Consider the following 19,251-nt stretch of genomic DNA (forward strand, 5'->3'; position numbering starts at 1 on the left):
AGTTATTTTTGTTTGAAAGGTGGCTTGATCGAGAGTGTTCTTAGCTATAATCCAAGAAAATCGGTTCAGCCGTTTAAAAGTTATCAGCTCTTTTTTAGTTACTGTAACCTTCACTTGTCGGGGGTGTTATAAATTTTTAATTTACACTTGTTGTCTGCAGATTTTAGTGTGATCTTTTTCAAACTTACCTAAGTCCTATGTATGCAATGAGATAAAATTAATGATTGAAGTGAAACTTTTGTATTCAAATCTAGGTAGGAATATAACTATTCCGCATTGAGGTAATATTTTCATGAAAATTATTTTAAAATATAGTATCTATTTAATAAATGTTTTGTCCCCTAGTTAACCGGGGAAAAATGTTCTATGATTTTATTTTATTTTATTTACCGCCACTTTTATTTCACTAGACTGCAGGTAGTAGATAAGTAAGTAACTAAAGATCTTCCAAAATTTTGTTATTAAAAAAGTATTTTAATAAGATGGCCGCTAGGTACCCAGACCGTGCGCAGATGAAAGTTTTCAAAAAAAAAAGTCTTGCTTTGTAATAAAAAATGCTTACTTATAATCAATTCGAATTTAGAATTCTTGGAAGTTGAAGTTGCCTGGAAAGTTTCGCCATAACATGCAAATTGGGAAAGTTCCAGCTAATTGCTTGCAACTCCAAACTTCCAAGTTGGCTCGACCTCAGGTCGGCGCGACGCCTGGCCGAGCATGCTTAATTAACCATCATTATAATCTAAAAACTTAAAACTGGTCACGTGCGAGTCGCCCCTCGCTCTTTTAGAGTTCCGTACATAATTATAAACATCATCATCATCATTTTGGGTGTATGAAATATTTCTTTTCCTAGATCGCAATCAACTGTGAAAGAAAAACCCAAAAAATGTTCGTTTATTTTAGTCACAACTGCGATTTTATAAATCGTCCATCACGTGGACAGACAGACAGACAGAGTGACATCAATAGGGCTCCGATTTTACCCTTTGGGTACGGAACCCTAAAAAACGCTGATAGCCTAGGGGTTAAGACTCTCCTATTCGGGTGGTCCGGTGTTCGATTCCGGCCATGCACGTCAAACTTTTCGGAGTTAGGTATCTTTTAAGCAATTAAAATATCACTTGCTATAACGGTCAAGGAAAACATCGTGAAGATCAAGAGGGCAAGCTAATAGCCCAAAAGTAGGTAGTTGGTTAAGTACCCGCCTGCCATTTATTTTCTAACATTTATGTATGCCCCTATAGTTAGAATACCTAAAAAGCTTGTTTTTTGCTTTTCCTGTTATTATTTTTATTAGCAGTATATTTTAAAAATCTATTGATTTTATTTGCATAAACGGAACGTAACTGGTAAACGTTTAAAAACCATGACTCAAACTTGCAAAATTTTCCTATTTTAATTTCTATAACGATAAAATGGTAAAAAACAAAGTATTAAATGAGCAAGTAAGAATTAATACAACTTAAATCATAGGATTTCTTAAAATAATGTTCGTAACATAGCTTTGATGCAGATATTTCGTGACATAACGTGTGTGACACGATAGAATGATTTTCCGAACGTTAAAGTGTCAGCTGTCATAGTCGTGTCAAAATCATTAAATTGCGTGTGCCTAGTCGTGAACTTTTCAAGTTATTGCCTTGTTTTTCTTCAATAATTATTAACTTTTTGACGACCAGCAATGTCTGGAAAGCTGAACAAATTCGAGACACCCAGCTCGGCAAGCTCAGATAGGTAAATCGTGTGGGATAACCTTAGTTTTTGTTTGTTTGGATTGCACAGCTGTCTTGCGTCAACAGTTTTTTTCGCTTCCGAAGGTTTTCGTGTGTGATTGACCGCGAGGTGGAGAACCCTGTATTATTATGTGCAAGTGACTCAGTGAGAACGGCGATATTCGGCGAGAGTGCAGTAAAATCGTGCGGCCAGCGGCCTGGAATCATAACCTCAGCGTGGACACATTGTGTTTTATTTTTAGACATTTATTTAGTTCATTGGCAGCTTACTTTACGCTACGTGAACCGGGCACGTGCTCGGACTGATACATTTCCATAACTCGACCTTTAAAGTTTACTCTAGCGTATGAAAATTACTCAAAATTATAAATATGGCACAAGGTTCTGTAATCTTCGCGAATCCGTAAGAATTTTTGAATGATTCCTTATGTTGTCTGTTGTCGTGACTAAAAAACAAAGCTTTCTGCTCGCTTCTGCACTTTCTATAAACTTGCATGTCTGTATTTTTTTTATTAATTTTAAAAACCTATTGCTTTTACTTTATTTTCATGAAAAGCATAACTTTAAATTATGCTTGTTATTATGCAAAACCTGTCACTGTCAGTCAATAGAAAATGTAAACAATATCAGGCATCAAGATTAATATAAACAGATTTATAAATAGGTACACTGATAAGATAAGAACAGTAATGTTATGAGAACTTGTTAGTCATGCATTCACATCCTTCAATGTGCAATTGTTGGAGTTATATTTAAATTTGACATTGAACTGAACTGAATTAGTTCTAGCAACTTGTTGCAATATGGAGATATTAATTTGTATGATAAAATTCAAACAATTAAGCTTTATCATGTTATAAAATAATAAGAAATAAAAGCAACTCTGTCGTCTAATTTTATTAAAAATTAGTTAAACCAATGGGTGATAAAAAGCTAGCAGACAGACACACTTTTCCATTTATAATAATATGGGTAGTGATGGAGAGTGATATAAAATTACTAGGTATAACAACTTTGATACTGGTTGCCCTTGAAACAAAAATAAAACCTACAGAAAGCAGAACAATAAATTACACAGCTATGTCATGCCTGTTAATTCCTTTGACCTTAATTATAAATTGTATTAGGTTCTTAACTAGTTCAAGAAATGGTTGTGTTTGTATGAACGAGTAAAAATCTATATATTTTTACTGTTATTATAATACTAATGTCTGCCTGTGGCTTCGCTCCTGTGGAAATTTCAAAAATCTAGCCACACCCACACTCACACTTAGCCAGTTTTTTCGGGAGGTAACCATAAATTCATGGATATTGGATTTTCCCTTTACTTGTGCTTTAGTATATCTACCTATCTACCAAATTTCATGATGCTTGGTCAACAGGCAGTAGGTACCATATAAATTTTCTTGACAGACAACAAAGTTATCCTATAAGGGTTCCTTTTTTCCTTTAGAGGCACGAAACACTTAAAATTGATTCTCTCTCAAATCCAACACACTGTTACTGTAATATGTACAAGTTCATAATTTGAATGTAACATGTTCACATTAACTGTAACATAAAGATGCAACTCCTCAATAAATCAAAGTAGGTTGCATACACATCGAATTGGAAGAAAATTGATATGAAGTTATATGTATAGGTTAGATTAAGAAATATTATTACAAGTGTAGTAAAAATTTATAACACCCCCGACAAGTGAAGGTTACAGTAACTAGAAAAAAGCTGATAACTTTCAAACGGCTGAACCGATTTTCTTGGATGATAGCTAAGAACACTCTCGATCAAGCCACCTTTCAAACCAAAAAAAAACTAAATTAAAATTGGTTCATTAGTTTAGGCGCTACGATGCCACAGACAGATACACAGATACACACGTCAAACTTATAACACCCCTCTTTTTGGGTCGGGGGTTAAAAACAATATTGTACAGTAGTTAGAGAGTAGATCTTAAGACTTCACTAAATAAACACGTCTGCACCATGTCTCATCATTATTCCACCGTCCACTAAACAGTAAGAATACTTCATTGCCTCAAATTCTTCATTTGCTAAGTTGGATGAAAGCTTGATGAATAGAAAACGGTTTTATAGGGTTCCGTACCTCAAAAAAAAAACGGAACCCTTATAGAATCACTTTGTTGTCTGTCTGTCCGTCCGTCCGTCTATAGGGTAACCTATAGGGTACTTCCCGTTGACCTAGAATCATGAAATTTAGCAGGTAGGTAGGTCTTATAGTACAAGTAAAGGAATAAATCTGAAAACCGTGAATTTGTGGTTACATCACAGAAAAAAAAATTAAAATGTGTTTCAATTTTCAAAATAAGAGAACTATACCAAGTGGGGTATCATATGAAAGGATTTTAGCTGTATATTCTAAAACAGATTTTTATTTATTTTTACGTATAATAGTTTCTAATTTATCGTGCAAAATGTCGGAAAAAATACCTGAATACGGAACCCTAAGGGCGCGACTCTGATTCGCACTTGGGCGGTTTTTTTTTTTTTGTTTTCTGTTGTAAAAGCTCCATGTGCTTTTTGCTGCTACATTTTATTTCAATAGTAGATTTGATAGATGATAATTTAGTTAAAGCAAGTGATATTTGATTACTAAAAACACACATTACCAACCGACATCTATAACTGCTGGGAAAGGAATAAACAATTATTTCACGTAAATTTTCATTGATAAGTACTATGTTTTTGCAGACAAACAAGCCCTTATCCTGTATAAGGGCTTGTTTGTCATATATATATATTTAACATTCTAAACTTTCACAGTGACTCAGAACTGGCGCTGGAATTAAACGAGCAAGTGTTCCTGGACGAGGATGACTATACGCGCGCCCCAGCTTCGCCCACTACAGTTCCTAACGTCAGGCCCTACCGTCCACCTTCCACAGGTAAACAAATAGCCTTGTAAAGTCTAGTCGAGATTGTCGTATTCATCATCTCAACTGGTAGATATTCACATGAAGGTCTCTTGCAAGGATCTCTACAATACACAGTCTTATGTTGGTTGTTCCCATGACTCCCAGCTACTCTCTTAAGATCGCCCAGTCTTCCAATGCTGAGCATTCCTTGCACCTTGGGCATTATTATATTCTGTACTATCCATGGGATTAAATATAATATGAAACAGCTATGTTCTACAAAGCTGTCAAAATTGGATATCAACTTTTATGCAGAAACGAGTTGCAACCTGTAAATTTTTTTGTTCATAATGAGTCATAATGACCCATCTAGTGTGTCATGGAGGTCCTTGATTTATGCGAAAACATTATTTTTGAGTACTAACTCCTTACCTTGCCTTGAGGTAGCCTGATGGAGATTAAACTGAGCAATAAGGCCACCTTATACAATTGGTTTTAGTTTCTTTGTTTTGTCTTGATTATTTCAGGTTTTGTGTGCAATAAGGTTTCTATCTATCTCCTTCACAGGTTCAAACATCATGAAGTCGCCTCGAGCGCGCCGCGTTAGAACAACGTCCATGTCACAGTCCAACAAGCGCACAACCGCAGAGAGCATACTGCACGCGGACAGACGGACAATATACACCGCGGGCAGGCCGCCCTGGTACAACTGCACCGGCGGACAGGAGGTCGAACCTTTTGTTATTGGTAAGATGTTGAACGTTTTGCGCTCACTGCGCTCATGTTTGACAACTAATCACCATCATCAATCCATGGTCAGCTTGCTACTGAGCATAGGTCTCTGAGGAATGAGAAGGGTTTCGCCATAGTCTACCACGCTGGCCAAGCGCGGATTGGCGATATAACTATAATATGTTTATTTTTCAACTATTTTCAAATAACCAATCTACTCTATGAAGTACTTATAAACTTATAAAGATTATGAAGAAACCTATGTGTCTGAGAGTTCTCCATATTGTTCTCAAAGGTGTGTGAAGCCTACTAACCCACACTTGGTTAACTTGGTGGACTGTGACCTAAACCCTTCTTGATCTTAGAGGAACTCTTGTGCCTAGTAATGGGTCACAATGCGTTGACATGATGATGAACAGTTGTAGAATTCAGTGTTCTTTTCAGGTATATGCGGTGCGAGCGCATCTGGCAAGACAACAGTGGCGGCCAAAATCATAGAATCTCTCAACATACCCTGGGTCACCATAGTCAGTATGGACTCATTCTATAAGGTAAACCAACCATAAAGTGAAATTTGGCAAGCAGAGTGCAGAGAGCTGTATAAAGCGTAATTTTCATTACGAAACTAGTGGCAAGGAATTAGTTTCACGACATTAATTTCATTATCAATTGCACGTGTAAATGTCTAATTTCGTTCGAAATGCATGCATTGCGAAATTAGACGTTTACACGTGCAAAAACTAACTTCGTAATGTAAATTCCGCTTTATATATAGCTCTTCGCACCGTGCATACCTTGCCCAATCCGTCCAGTAGTTTGAGCTGTGTGTTGATAGATCAGTCAGTCAGTCAGTCAATATATTTATATATTTGGTTTGGCAGGTGTTAAATGAGAAACAACACCACCTGGCGACGCGCAACGAATACAACTTCGATCACCCGGATGCGTTCGACATCGAACTCCTCATTTCTGTACTGCAGCGGCTCAAAGAGGGCAAGAAGGTCGAGGTTCCCATCTACAACTATGTCACGCACTCCAGGGAAAACCGCACTGTAAGTATGTCTGTACAATTAGTTTGGTGGAAGGCTACGGCCGTGGCTAGTTACCACCCTACTAGAAAAGCCGTGCCGCCAAGTTATTTAGCATTTCAGTACGATGCCGTGTAGAAACCAAAGGAGTGTGAGATTTAAGAAAAACTACTGTGTAGCCAGGTTAGCCCGCTTCCATCTTTTAGATTGCATCATCACTTACCACCAGTTGAGATTGCCGTCAAGGGCTAACTTGTATCAGAATAAACAAAAAACACCACCTGGCGATGCGCAATACAACTTCAATCACCCTAACGCGTTTGGCATCGAGCTGTTACCGTATCGACTATTATAGCTTCCTTTATAAATATAAAAGATAGATAGATAGATAGAAAACTTTATTGCACAGAAAACATGAAATAATCAAGACAAAACAAATAAACTAAAAACAATTGTGTGCAAAGGCGGCCTTATTGTTCAGAACAATCTCCACCAGACATTATAGTGTCATTTTTGTCTTTTCTCCAGTATGATGAACTGGAGTATTTTGTTTCAGAAAACAATGTACGGCGCAAACGTAATAATCTTCGAAGGTATACTGGCGTTCTACAACACCGATGTGTTGAAGCTGCTCGATATGAAAGTCTTCGTCGACACCGACGCCGACATCCGACTGGCCAGACGACTGAGAAGGTATTAGGAAGTTATTTAAATAAAAGCTAATTTGTAATGTGTTGCGTTTTTAAAACAGACTAAAAATGTATAAAGACAAAATAACAACTAACCTTAAAACTAAAAATACAAAGAAAAATAATTACAGTAGTAGTTTAGAAAAAAAAAATGCCTGAAAATAAACTATTTAGCCCCATACAGATAATTCTGAACATAATTGTAATGCAATGTCGGTTTTGCAAAAAAAAAACTTACATTACAAAATAACAATTTGCATTTTATCAGATATATGTGAATTTTAATGTAATATGAATTACTAGAGATTGTTGATATGAAATATTGTTAAACGGTGGCGATCACAATAGATCGGAAGCGGTCAAAGTTATACAGGGTCTGGAAAAGCCCTGCACAGCCACTCAACCAACAAGAAGACCTCACCTCACCACCAGGGTGCCTGGTGGATTTCGACCGCCCGTTGTGCCAAATCCTTTTTCCATGCATATGTAAACTGAATCAACTCCCTTTGGCGGTGTTCCCACTAGATTACAACGTGGGGTTATTCAAGGGTGGACCAATAAATTGCTAAAAGGCCGGCAACGCATCGGCGGTACCTCTGGTGCTGCAAATGTTCATGGGCGGCGGTAATCACTTAACATCAGGTGACCCGCCTACTCGTTTGCTTGCTATTTTACTATAAAAAAAGAAGCGCATCCGCTATTTTGCTCTAAATCTTCTCAGACCCGGTTCTACCAATTTTACATCGAGATTTTCAAGGAATGTCTTAGATAATACTTCATTCAACTTATTTCAGGGACATCGTTCAACGCGGTCGCGACTTAGAGGGCGTGTTAAAGCAGTACATGACGCACGTAAAGCCGGCATACCAGAGGTGAGCATAATAATATAATATTACATATCCATTTCCAAACTGAATTATAAACATATACTTATTCGTTTCCAAAATAATAGTAATATGAATGCTAAATTATATTATCGTTGCTCCTGTTGAAACACATCAAGAATATTTAAAATGTATATTTAGACAATGAATATTTGGTTAGACATAGCTAGTAGAATATTTAGCTGTTTCCTCCAACTAATCGAAAATCTTTTAAACAATAGAAACAACAATAGTTGAATGGTTGGGTTTTGAGTCTACAACTTTTCTCAGTCCGCCTTTCGACGGTTGAGCTCTTGAGATTTTTATTTATATTTATATGTCGACGGAGATTTTCATTTGATTAATTTATTTGTAGCTATATAGCGCCCAGTATGGCACACGCTGATATCATCGTGCCTCGCGGTGGAGAAAACAAAGTTGCGATATCGCTAATTGTTCAACACGTGCACAAACAACTGCAGCTGGTGAGTAATACTGCAGGTAATCACTGAAATATACTACTGGTAATCATTGAAAAATACACCAAATAATTATTGCATCTGGTGATTAATACTGCAGGTAATCACTGAAATATACTACAGGTAATCATTGAAAAATACATCAGATAATTATTTACAGCTGGTGAGTAATACTGTAGGTAATCATTAAAATATACTACAGGTAATAACATAATCATTGAAGAATATGCCAAGTAATCATTGAAGAGTACACCAGGTAATCGTCAGGAATACATGCGGTAAACACTTAACACATAGTAATCTTTAGATTATAAAATAGTTGATTGCTAAAAATAAACCAGCTAATGATAATAATACAAATAATTGAAATAATATGCACGTAAAGTGTTATACAGTGTGATCCAAACCCATAAGAGATACAGGGAAACTATCTTAGGAAACTGTAATTCTTTTTAGTGAAAACAATTTTGGCATAGTAAATTTTTTGGTTGAACGTGACTTGCCCATAAAAATCAATGCAATTCACTAAAAATTAACGCTGATCAACTCAGTTTCATGTAAGAATCATTTCAGTGTATCGAAAGAAAAAATCAGGACAGCAGAAGTTGGGCCATACATGTTTTTAACCCCCGACCCAAAAAGAGGGGTGTTATAAGTTTGACGTGTGTATCTGTGTGTCTGTGTATCTGTGTATCTGTGTATCTGTCTGTGGCATCGTAGCGCCTAAACGAATGAACCGATTTTAATTTACTTTTTTTTGTTTGAAAGGTGGCTTGATCGAGAGTGTTCTTAGCTATAATCCAAGAAAATCGGTTCAGCTGTTTAAAAGTTATCAGCTCTTTTCTAGTTTTCTTGTAGAAAAGAAGGTTAGATAACCCTTAGGTTCATAATATTCAAGTGTCAAGCTGTCAAGATGGACGTTGCCTAGATATACATAATTATTTATTTGAAAATGATTTGTCGGGGGTGTTGAAAATTTTTAATTTACACTTGTTGAAAACAGTACATTGATGGCTTCAAACAATGAGATCTTAAAACGGTATTTTTTGTTTCAGCGCGGTTTCAAAGTGCGAGAAAAGCTAGCCATCGCCCACATCGGCCAACCCGTACCTGACTCTTTGTTCGTACTTAAAGATACGCCACAAGTAAGACACTTACTTTACCCCTTTAACCTCTCCCCTTTTAACACATTGTTAAAATTATCATAATATCTTAAGTTTTTGATAAATATTGGTTTTTTAACGATTTCTCAAATAAATTTTAAATGTAGAAACCACCCACGATACAAGATTACCTAGTGTGGGTACTACCAGATACAGAAAAATTGTACAAGACTGTATTTGGTAAATAAACATTTTTCATTTTCATTTTCATCTTCATTGTTATCGAGTTAGAACAAAACAGTACACTTTTTTTCTGTCTGTTTGTGGACTCATACGTCTATACTGTGTGGTGTACTTTCGCCAAAATCAGTTCATCATCAACCATGAAAAGCTAACAGACAGACAGACAGACACATTTATAAAATTAGTATGGATTGTGGTTACCGTGAGCCCTTGATTCTCAGGTACAAGGCCTACACACATTCATCAGGAACAAAGACACGCCGCGGGACGAGTTTATATTCTACTCGAAGCGACTGATGCGACTCGTCATAGAGTTTGCTCTGTCCTTACTGCCTTACTCTGAGCACGCTGTCGACACTCCTCAGGGCTTCACTTACACGGGTAAGACTAAAGTTTATACTACCTAATCATAATCAAAAGAGTTTGTTGTGGGCTCTTCTCAGACTTGGGCGCGTTTGGAACTTATATAGCTTTAGTTTTAAGTTACGAGATTGGACTTCGTTTGTGGTGGCGTTTACTGGCGCGCGTGTTGTGCCTTTTTGGAGTGTTTTTTTGTTAGAAGTGGCCGGTTTTTGTGTTCTGCTGGTGGTTATTACTGGTGGAACTGACTGGGAAGCGCTCTAAAGGGGCGCCGCGCGAATGTCGGCGGTTGCCGGCACAGACGAAGTCCATACTTATACATATAGTTTCCCTAACTTGTAAATAACTACGAACTTGACATTGGCTAATCAGTGTAAAGCCAGAGGTGGGGGGAAAAAAAGTTACGTAAGTAATTATCACCACTATATCGTAGAAATTTAACAATTTTGACCATCAAAAGGAGTACAATTGTACCTACTTTCAATATATGATTTTGACTTTGACTTTGAATAATTTACTAGCCAAATTGTGGGTTACAACAGTTGTTAAAGGAAATCTTAGGCGCGTTGGGCGGTTTTGGGATGGGTAAAAACTTAAAAATCGTGTCATGCTAATTTTATTAGCCTTTGTTCCTTAACCCAACGAGAGTTCCAATATCCACCTCCCACCTCCAGTCTCCTTCATCAGAGACCCTCAATAGTACCATAATCATCCAAACCACATGTGTAGCAACTCAACGGGACATTTGGAAGTAGTCTAAAAATCAGCCATAAATTTCAACGGAATAATAATATACGAACAAAAAAAGTACTTATGACCTGTAAATTTTTGATTTAGGTTTGTATGATAAAAATGATGGATTCGATTTGAATGATAACAAGTGTAAATTAAAAATTTATAACACCCCCGACAAGTGAAGGCATCTTGACAGCTTGACATAAATTTGTCAATTGACATAATATTAAAAACCTAACGGTTATCTAACCTTCTTTTCTACAAGAAAACTAGAAAAGAGCTGATAACTCTTAAACGGCTGAACCAATTTTTTTGGATTATAGCTAAGAACCCTCTCGATCGAGCTACCTTTCAAACAAAAAAAAGTAAATTAAAATCGGTTCATTCGTTTAGGCGCTACGATGCCACAGACAGATACACAGATACACAGATACACACGTCAAACTTATAACACCCCTCTTTTTGGGTCGGGGGTTAAAAATGATGGAAGAGATCGCTAGGTAGTAAGGACGCCAAATTGTACCGACGCCAAATTGTACCGACGACAAATTGTACCTGCCTGTATTTTTATTTTTCCTTTTTATGTATTTTTTCTGTTCTAATTTTGTGGTTTACAATAAAACTATGCTCATTCATTTATAAATATGGCCCTTTAACTTAAATATCTACGTTTTAAACTACAGGTCTTGTTTCTATTGTAATAAGGTCGTAAATGCGACGTGGAGAAGATCTGCGGTGTGTCCATACTGCGCGCGGGAGAAACCATGGAGCAAGCGGTGTGTGACGTTTGTAAAGACATACGCATTGGCAAGATACTCATACAGACCAACCAGCAGACTGACGAACCTGAGGTGTGTATTGTAAAATGTGTCTTATTTCTTTTAGGGTAGGGTCGTAAATTAAACGTGAAACAAGCCATAAGGATATGGGAAGATACTCATATAGACCAACCAGACTGACGAACCTGGGATGTGTATTGTAAAGTATGCCTTATTTCTATTGTAATAGGGTCGTAAATTAAAGTGCAGGTAAAACCATGGAAGAACGCGTGTGTGACTTACAAGGATATCAGAATCGACAAGATACTGATCTGCCTGACCAACTGACCAAACGTGAATTATTGTGAAACAGGTCTTATATATCCATTGTAATAAAGTCGTAAATTAAAACCATGGAAAAAGCCTTGTGTGGCCTTTGGCAATGATATCGTATCGACAAGAGCAACCATTAGACTGACGAACTTGAGGTGTGCATTATTGTAAAATAGATTTTATCTCTATTGTCATAAGGTCGCAAATCAATATTCGTATAATGTCTGACTATTTTCCGGGTGCTCGTTAAGGAATTTATATCCATTTGCAAAACCAACCAATGGCTGACTTACATTGTTGTTATGAGATTCACTTCTTATGTGTACATAGCGGATACACGCAATGACATAACCAGTTTATTATTGTAAATTGAATATGTACTTGAAAAGAGCAACCGCCGAGTTTCTTGCTGGTTCTTCTCGGTAGGAACGGCATTCCGAACCAGTGGTAGATTTTTTTGACGATTCAAAAGCACTTGTAAAAGTTTAATTGAATAAAAACATTTTGAATTTGAATTAACTGAATTTGTTCTTTCCTCACAGCTATACTACCTACGCTTGCCTAAGGACATCAAAGACTACCGCGTCATCTTAATGGACGCCACAGTGGCCACGGGCGCGGCGGCCATCATGGCCATCCGCGTATTATTGGACCACGATGTGCCCGAAGAGAACATCAGTCTCGTGTCTTTGCTTATGGCGGAAATCGGTGTGCACTCCATAGCCTACGCTTTTCCCAAGGTCAGTTGTATGATAAAGACATCCTCATGGACGCCACAGTGACATCATGGCCATCTGCGTATTATTGGACCACTATGTGATGGTCATCATTGCACATCCGCTTATTATTGGACCATGATGTGCCGGCCATTATGGCCATCTGCGTATTCCTGGACCACGATGTGCTAGAAAAATCAGATATTTTTGTCTCGGATGTTGATCAAACAGATGTTTTGTACTGTCTCTTTGATTGAGTTCGGCGTGCACTCCATAACCTACGCTTTTTCAAGGTCATTGTCTTGCTAAAATAAGCTCGTGAAAAATGTTGAATAGCAAAAATAAAGTTATTCCAATTTTTGAAATGACGTGAAAAAATGTTATACAAGGTGTTGGATTGTGTTGGTATACCTAATAATATCCCTAAGTTTTGTTAGCGTTATGGTTACACATTTCTGGTTGCTTTTTCGCCTATCTCGGCTTTAGTAGATACTGGGCTTTAATGCTCTCTTCTTCTTTTTAGGTCAAGATCGTGACGTCAGCGCTAGACCCAGAGATCAACGAGAAATTCTACGTTCTGCCCGGAATAGGCAACTTCGGCGACCGATACTTTGGCACCGAACCGAGTGACGACGAGTGAGCGAGACGCATATAAACCTTGTCGCGCGAGTGAGCGAGACATATTTACGAGTACTTACTCAGTAATGTATACCTGCCTGAAGAGTGAGCGAGACGTATACACTTACGCGGTATTTATTTAGATGTTGGCAAAAGATGGCGTATTTTTATAACGCAAGTTCTTTATCAATAGAGTTAGTATAGGCTTCACATTTCTACAACGATAATAGATTTCGAGTACTGTCAAAGTATAATGAACCTAAACTGCTTTGTTTTAAGGCTAGAAATCATATATCTACACCCCAAGCGGAAAGTGTGAAATAAAAATTTGTATTACTGTGTCAAAAACTTTAAAATAAAAGGATTTAGGTTTAGTTCACTCTAACGTTATATTTTGACACTCGAAATCTATCAACGTTGTCGAATGTGTGAGTGCGTTCTAAGGATACTGAAAGTCTGAAAATTAAACTTTTCCCCGGACTTCGTCTGCGGTGGCGTTTACTGGCGCGCGTGTTGTGACTTTTTGGAGTGTTTTTTGTCAAAACTGACTGGAAAGCGCTCTAAGGGGGTGCCGTGCGTATGTCGGCGAGCGCGGGCACAGACGGGGTCCATACTTGTATAGTTTAGCTAACTTGTTACAAATAACTACAAACTTGACATTGGCTAATCATTGTAAAAGCCAGACGAGAGAAAAAAAAATCCCCATATATCTACAGCCAGCACTGTTCACAACTAGTCGGACATACGCCGACAATTTTTTTAAACTATTTACGTCATCTATTGCCAAAATCTTGTAACAAAGAAAATTTTTCACCACCCAATAGGTGAAAAATTTAAAATAAAATTTATTTAAAATAAAAATAAACAATACAATTAATTCCTTACTTTTACTTCCAGCTGACAAAATATATATATATAAAATGGATATAGGGAAAACCTTCGGGCGCCAGCCAGCTGGATAGAAATCTCCACAGATAGACTTGCCGAGGCCTGGACTTTTAATCGCAAGTCAGAGATTCGGTCCACCTAGCCGTGCTCTCTATTCCGGGACGCCAAACGTCCTCAAGAAATAAATATTGGTGAATAAAAATCAAAGAATTTAAAATTTATTATTAAAAATTAATTTATTAAATTTCTAAAGTTTTATACAAATTTTATTTATTAAAGAGGAAAAAAAAATATGACAATTTATAATAGGTATCGCCCCTTTGTTCTTGTCTTAATTTTATATGTCTTATATATAATTATCAAAAATAAACAAACTTATAGTACCTGGGCCACATGGCCACACACTAGGTTATAAAAAAATAAAGTCCAAATTATCACAAAATTTGTTAAAATAGAGAATAAGCTAGGCACATGTCGAATATCTAACTAATTCCACAGGCCGAAAACTGCATTCCATCACACCAATTCCGGGATGGAATCCGATATAAAACGTAACATGTACGATCCAAAATGAAATTTACGGGAAAATCCTCATGATAAATGCTCAAATGAGGCGTTAAATGATAACAATCTAGGATCAACGATCTAGGATCAACGATCTAGGATCAACGATCTAGGATCAACGGCTGTAACAAGGAAATGTTAGGTTAAAATTTTCATTCATTTTCTTGTTGGAAAATTCAATGTTTTAATGGCGAAATTGGGTAGAAAAATGAACACTTACCGCTAAAAGCGCCGTGTCCTACCACTCTATAGCCCTCTGGCCCATAAATATGTATTATACTTATTTAGTTTAACTTTCACATTTTTAAAAATTAATAATTGACGAGCAAATGTTTGCGTGTCTATGTAGGAAGAAAAGTGAAGCTTCAAAATGGCCACCGAAAGATGCCAACTTCATTCGGTAAACGAGCTGTCAAAAATGTTACTAGTTTTTTTTCCAATATGAAAGAGGGTTTGACAGATCGTTGAATTACATTCCCAAACGTCACGCCTTAGAAACGTCATGGTGAAGTTTGGGACACTGACATATGACGTATAAAAGGTCTACTAACAGATTTCAGGTTATGTTAATAAAAATATGCGATCTAAATAAAGGATGTAACGGGACCGCTAAGGTACACGTTACAATTTCCCCTTTCTAGAGAAAAGAAAAAAAAACCTTTTTTTTCTTTACCCTAAACAATTCTATAAGACAAAACAAAGGGAACTACCAAACAAAAGGAAAGTTAAATATCTAAATTTATGTAAGCCAAAACAACCAAATAATCATTAATAAATACAGATTGAGAAGCAATCCATTAAAACAAAATTCCTAAACTAGAATTGCATAGTATTGGTATACTACTGTCCAAGACACTAGCATCAACGCTGTGAAATGGCAAACCAAACTAGCTAAGAAGGGAAGAAAACTTTCTAAAGAGTGTGTGATTAGGATTGGTATACTACTGACCAAGACACTAAGCATCAACGCCGTGAAATGGCAAACCAACCTAACACAACATAAGCCAAAATAAAAAGAGTCTAGAGTTAGTATGCAACTGATCAATCCACTGAGGCACCCTCGCCGCGTATTGACGAACTAACCTAGCTAAGGGGTTTTCGGAATGGTATGCAACCGAACAAAGCACTCAGGCACCCTCGCCGCGCATTGTCGAACCATCCAAAATAAAGATGCACTACAAAAGAGCAACACCTAAAACATCGTCCTGCCTAAAGCAAGGACCTAGCGAACATGTCCACATGTGTGAGACAAGGCCAAGGATGAGTACTAAAGACCCACATAGAAAAAAATATATACATCTACTTGCCCGATAAAACAGACACAAGCAGGAGGATAACATGGAGCATGTGCCAACCATGATCCCACAAAAGATCTGTACATATTTACAAAACTACCTGACTGACTATAGCAGAACAAGCAGGAGGATAGTACGGGGCATGTGCTAAACCGTAATCCCATAAAAGAAAACTATACATATTTACAATAAAATTAGGTAATACGGTGCTAACAAAGGCAAAACCGCAACCAAAAATGAGTTCTTCAAGAGCCTGGTAAAACGAAGCAACTGCATAACCGCTACCAAAAGATCTCTTATAAACAGAACTATAAAATCAAAAATATACAATATATACAAAAAAGAGAGGTAATGCGGAGCAACTGCATAGCCGCAACCTACAAATCGGTAGGACTGACAAAGGAGCCAAAAAAAATCCTACACAAAATAATAATGAGTCCTTATTGTGTTAGCTTCTGCTAGATTCTTTTCCTGTTAAAATTAATTTTAAGTTTTAATTTTGTCAAATTTTAAGAATATCTTTTATATGGTATCTACCTGTACTATTTTTTTCCAAATCTTTTAATAAATATACATTATCTGAAATTTTCTTTATTATTTTACATTTAACAAATTTAGGGGCTAATTTTGCGGAAAAGAAAGAAGCAGCATTGGATTGCACAAAGTTGCGCCTCCAAACTGTGTCTCCAACACAATAAGAAATGCTTTTTCTTCCTTCATTGTAGTATTTGGCATTTCGTCTATATGACTTGGCCAGATTACTAACAGTTTTATCAAAAATATTACTCAAAGTAAGAAGTGCGTCCGAATAATCTGAACGACTACCAATAGTTAACTCTGAAGGGTCAGAGATAGAATAAAATTTATGTAAGGATCCATCAAGGAAAACTTCCCTACCAAACATAAGAAAATTAGGTGTGTATCCTGTAACTAAATTAATAGTGCCATTAATAGCTGCCTGAACATGGGGTAAATATTTAGACCACGTTCTATGGTCACTTTCAACATAGCATGCTAAGCAAGTCTCAATAGTTTTGTTAAAACGTTCAACTGGGTTATTCTGAGGAGTATATTATGAAATATTTTTGGAATATTATATTCTTTAGCAAAATTCAAATTTATTTAAGTTATTTGCAAGTCTAGAATCTTTTAATCTTTGATATTTATTTATCTAAAATGCTGAATGAATTTAAAATCTTTTGAAAGTAAAATAATAATATCATCTAGGTAACAGGACTTCGTTATCAAAATCTGGTCCAAACAAACGATCAGAAAGTCTGTGTAATTCGACGGTGCATTTGTCATACCAAATAACATCCTAACGAATACAAATAGACCACGACCTGGGACTACAAACGCTGTCTATTCTCTAGAAGATTCTTCTAACAAAATTTCCAAAAAGCCTAAAAAAAAATAGATAAAATTAAATAAAATAGATTTTCCATCATCGTGCACCTATCATTTTCAAGAGAAAACTGGTCACAGCGACACCTATCAAGTTTTTGGCTCCGTTTCTTACAAAGAAATGGCCTTTTTAGGTAAAAGGTAGCATTTTCACTAGTAACACATAAATAATAGTAGTATAAAAAACCTCAAAATAAACTACGCTTATTAACTAGGCGAGCACACTTAAATTAGCTATGCTAAAACAAACATCTTAGTATCTAGGCATACAATAAAAAAAATAAGTTACAAGAATACAATACACCTTAAAATATTACAAAAAATACAAATTAAGACAAGAACGAGAACAATTAAAATATTTATTCACTAATACTATGAGAATCAACACAACTAGGTTCCCAAATAAAAATCAGTCCCTGTTCGGGGCTGCCAATTGTCACTTGTCTTAATTTTTTATATATTTTATACAATTATCAATAATAAACAAACTTATAGTACCTGGGCCACATGGCCACACACTAGGTTATAAAAAAATAAAGTCCAAATTATCACAAAATTTGTTAAAATAGAGAATAAGCTAGGCACATGTCGAATATCTAACTAATTCCACAGGCCGAAAACTGCATTCCATCACACCAATTCCGGGATGGAATCCGATATAAAACGTAACATGTACGATCCAAAATGAAATTTACGGGAAAATCCTCATGATAAATGCTCAAATGAGGCGTTAAATGATAACAATCTAGGATCAACGATCTAGGATCAACGATCTAGGATCAACGATCTAGGATCAACGGCTGTAACAAGGAAATGTTAGGTTAAAATTTTCATTCATTTTCTTGTTGGAAAATTCAATGTTTTAATGGCGAAATTGGGTAGAAAAATGAACACTTACCGCTAAAAGCGCCGTGTCCTACCACTCTATAGCCCTCTGGCCCATAAATATGTATTATACTTATTTAGTTTAACTTTCACATTTTTAAAAATTAATAATTGACGAGCAAATGTTTGCGTGTCTATGTAGGAAGAAAAGTGAAGCTTCAAAATGGCCACCGAAAGATGCCAACTTCATTCGGTAAACGAGCTGTCAAAAATGTTACTAGTTTTTTTTCCAATATGAAAGAGGGTTTGACAGATCGTTGAATTACATTCCCAAACGTCACGCCTTAGAAACGTCATGGTGAAGTTTGGGACACTGACATATGACGTATAAAAGGTCTACTAACAGATTTCAGGTTATGTTAATAAAAATATGCGATCTAAATAAAGGATGTAACGGGACCGCTAAGGTACACGTTACAATCTGCATTCTATATTATGATATTTAATGTAAAAACATTAGAATATTCTGTCTAAACCTAAATATTCTAAAGTATCGGCGAAAATAGACTGAATTTATTTGACTGTGCGGAAATTGCCAATACCCCATTATTATTATTGGTACCATTTCGTACCATACTATATTTAATACTATTTCGTATAAACAATATTTATTATTACCACATACCACACTATAGTACTATTTCGTACATACTATCTTTATTGGTACAATATCGTATCATCAGCAGTGCTGTACTTTTTTGGGCACACAATACCCGTGTACGGTCGGTCTCAGAATTCGAGTAGCAATTCCGCGAAACTATTGCAACAAAAAGCTGTGGCACTTATGACCTCTTCTATAAACACGCCACACACACACCTAACGCATGTGCCACGCGAATATGATCATTAAGGTGCTAAACGACTTATAGCCTCTGACTGTACATGTGAGTGAGGCGGAATGATCAGCCCCGTTTCTATTAGATTCGGTTTGCTTATTGACACGAGTTATATTT

At 36.5% G+C, this 19,251-nt stretch overlaps 1 protein-coding gene across 5 annotated transcripts; it reads left to right on the top strand.

Moving 5' to 3' along the window:
• The first annotated feature begins 1,593 nt into the window (after positions 1-1,593).
• Positions 1,594-13,342, top strand: LOC123868074 (uridine-cytidine kinase-like 1). Of its 5 annotated transcripts, XM_045910424.1 has the most exons (14): positions 1,602-1,734; positions 1,818-2,136; positions 4,514-4,635; positions 5,173-5,352; positions 5,782-5,888; positions 6,219-6,389; positions 6,922-7,058; positions 7,849-7,926; positions 8,294-8,402; positions 9,452-9,541; positions 9,964-10,123; positions 11,543-11,688; positions 12,471-12,668; positions 13,168-13,342. In XM_045910424.1, exons 2-14 carry the CDS (start codon positions 2,105-2,107, stop codon positions 13,282-13,284), a joined length of 1,647 nt encoding a protein of 548 aa, XP_045766380.1. In that variant the 5' UTR covers positions 1,602-1,734; positions 1,818-2,104; the 3' UTR covers positions 13,285-13,342. The 5 variants fall into 5 exon arrangements, with proteins under 5 accessions (XP_045766379.1, XP_045766378.1, XP_045766382.1 ...); XM_045910423.1 differs by having other exon boundaries at positions 1,594-2,136; XM_045910422.1 differs by lacking the exon at positions 1,818-2,136 and having other exon boundaries at positions 1,594-1,734.
• Positions 13,343-19,251: the final 5,909 nt, after the last annotated feature.

The sequence above is a fragment of the Maniola jurtina genome, chromosome 9 (genome assembly GCF_905333055.1).
Source record: "Maniola jurtina chromosome 9, ilManJurt1.1, whole genome shotgun sequence".
In the NCBI taxonomy this organism is placed as follows: domain Eukaryota; kingdom Metazoa; phylum Arthropoda; class Insecta; order Lepidoptera; family Nymphalidae; genus Maniola; species Maniola jurtina.

Excerpts from the sequence above, each read along its gene's own strand:
- LOC123868074 (XM_045910422.1), top strand. The coding sequence starts at position 1,682 with ATGTCTGGAAAGCTGAACAAATTCGAGACACCCAGCTCGGCAAGCTCA. Across the intron at positions 5,889-6,218 it reads GTATGGACTCATTCTATAAG|GTGTTAAATGAGAAACAACA; the intron begins GTAAACCAACCA and ends TTGGTTTGGCAG. Across the intron at positions 6,390-6,921 it reads ACTCCAGGGAAAACCGCACT|AAAACAATGTACGGCGCAAA; the intron begins GTAAGTATGTCT and ends ATTTTGTTTCAG.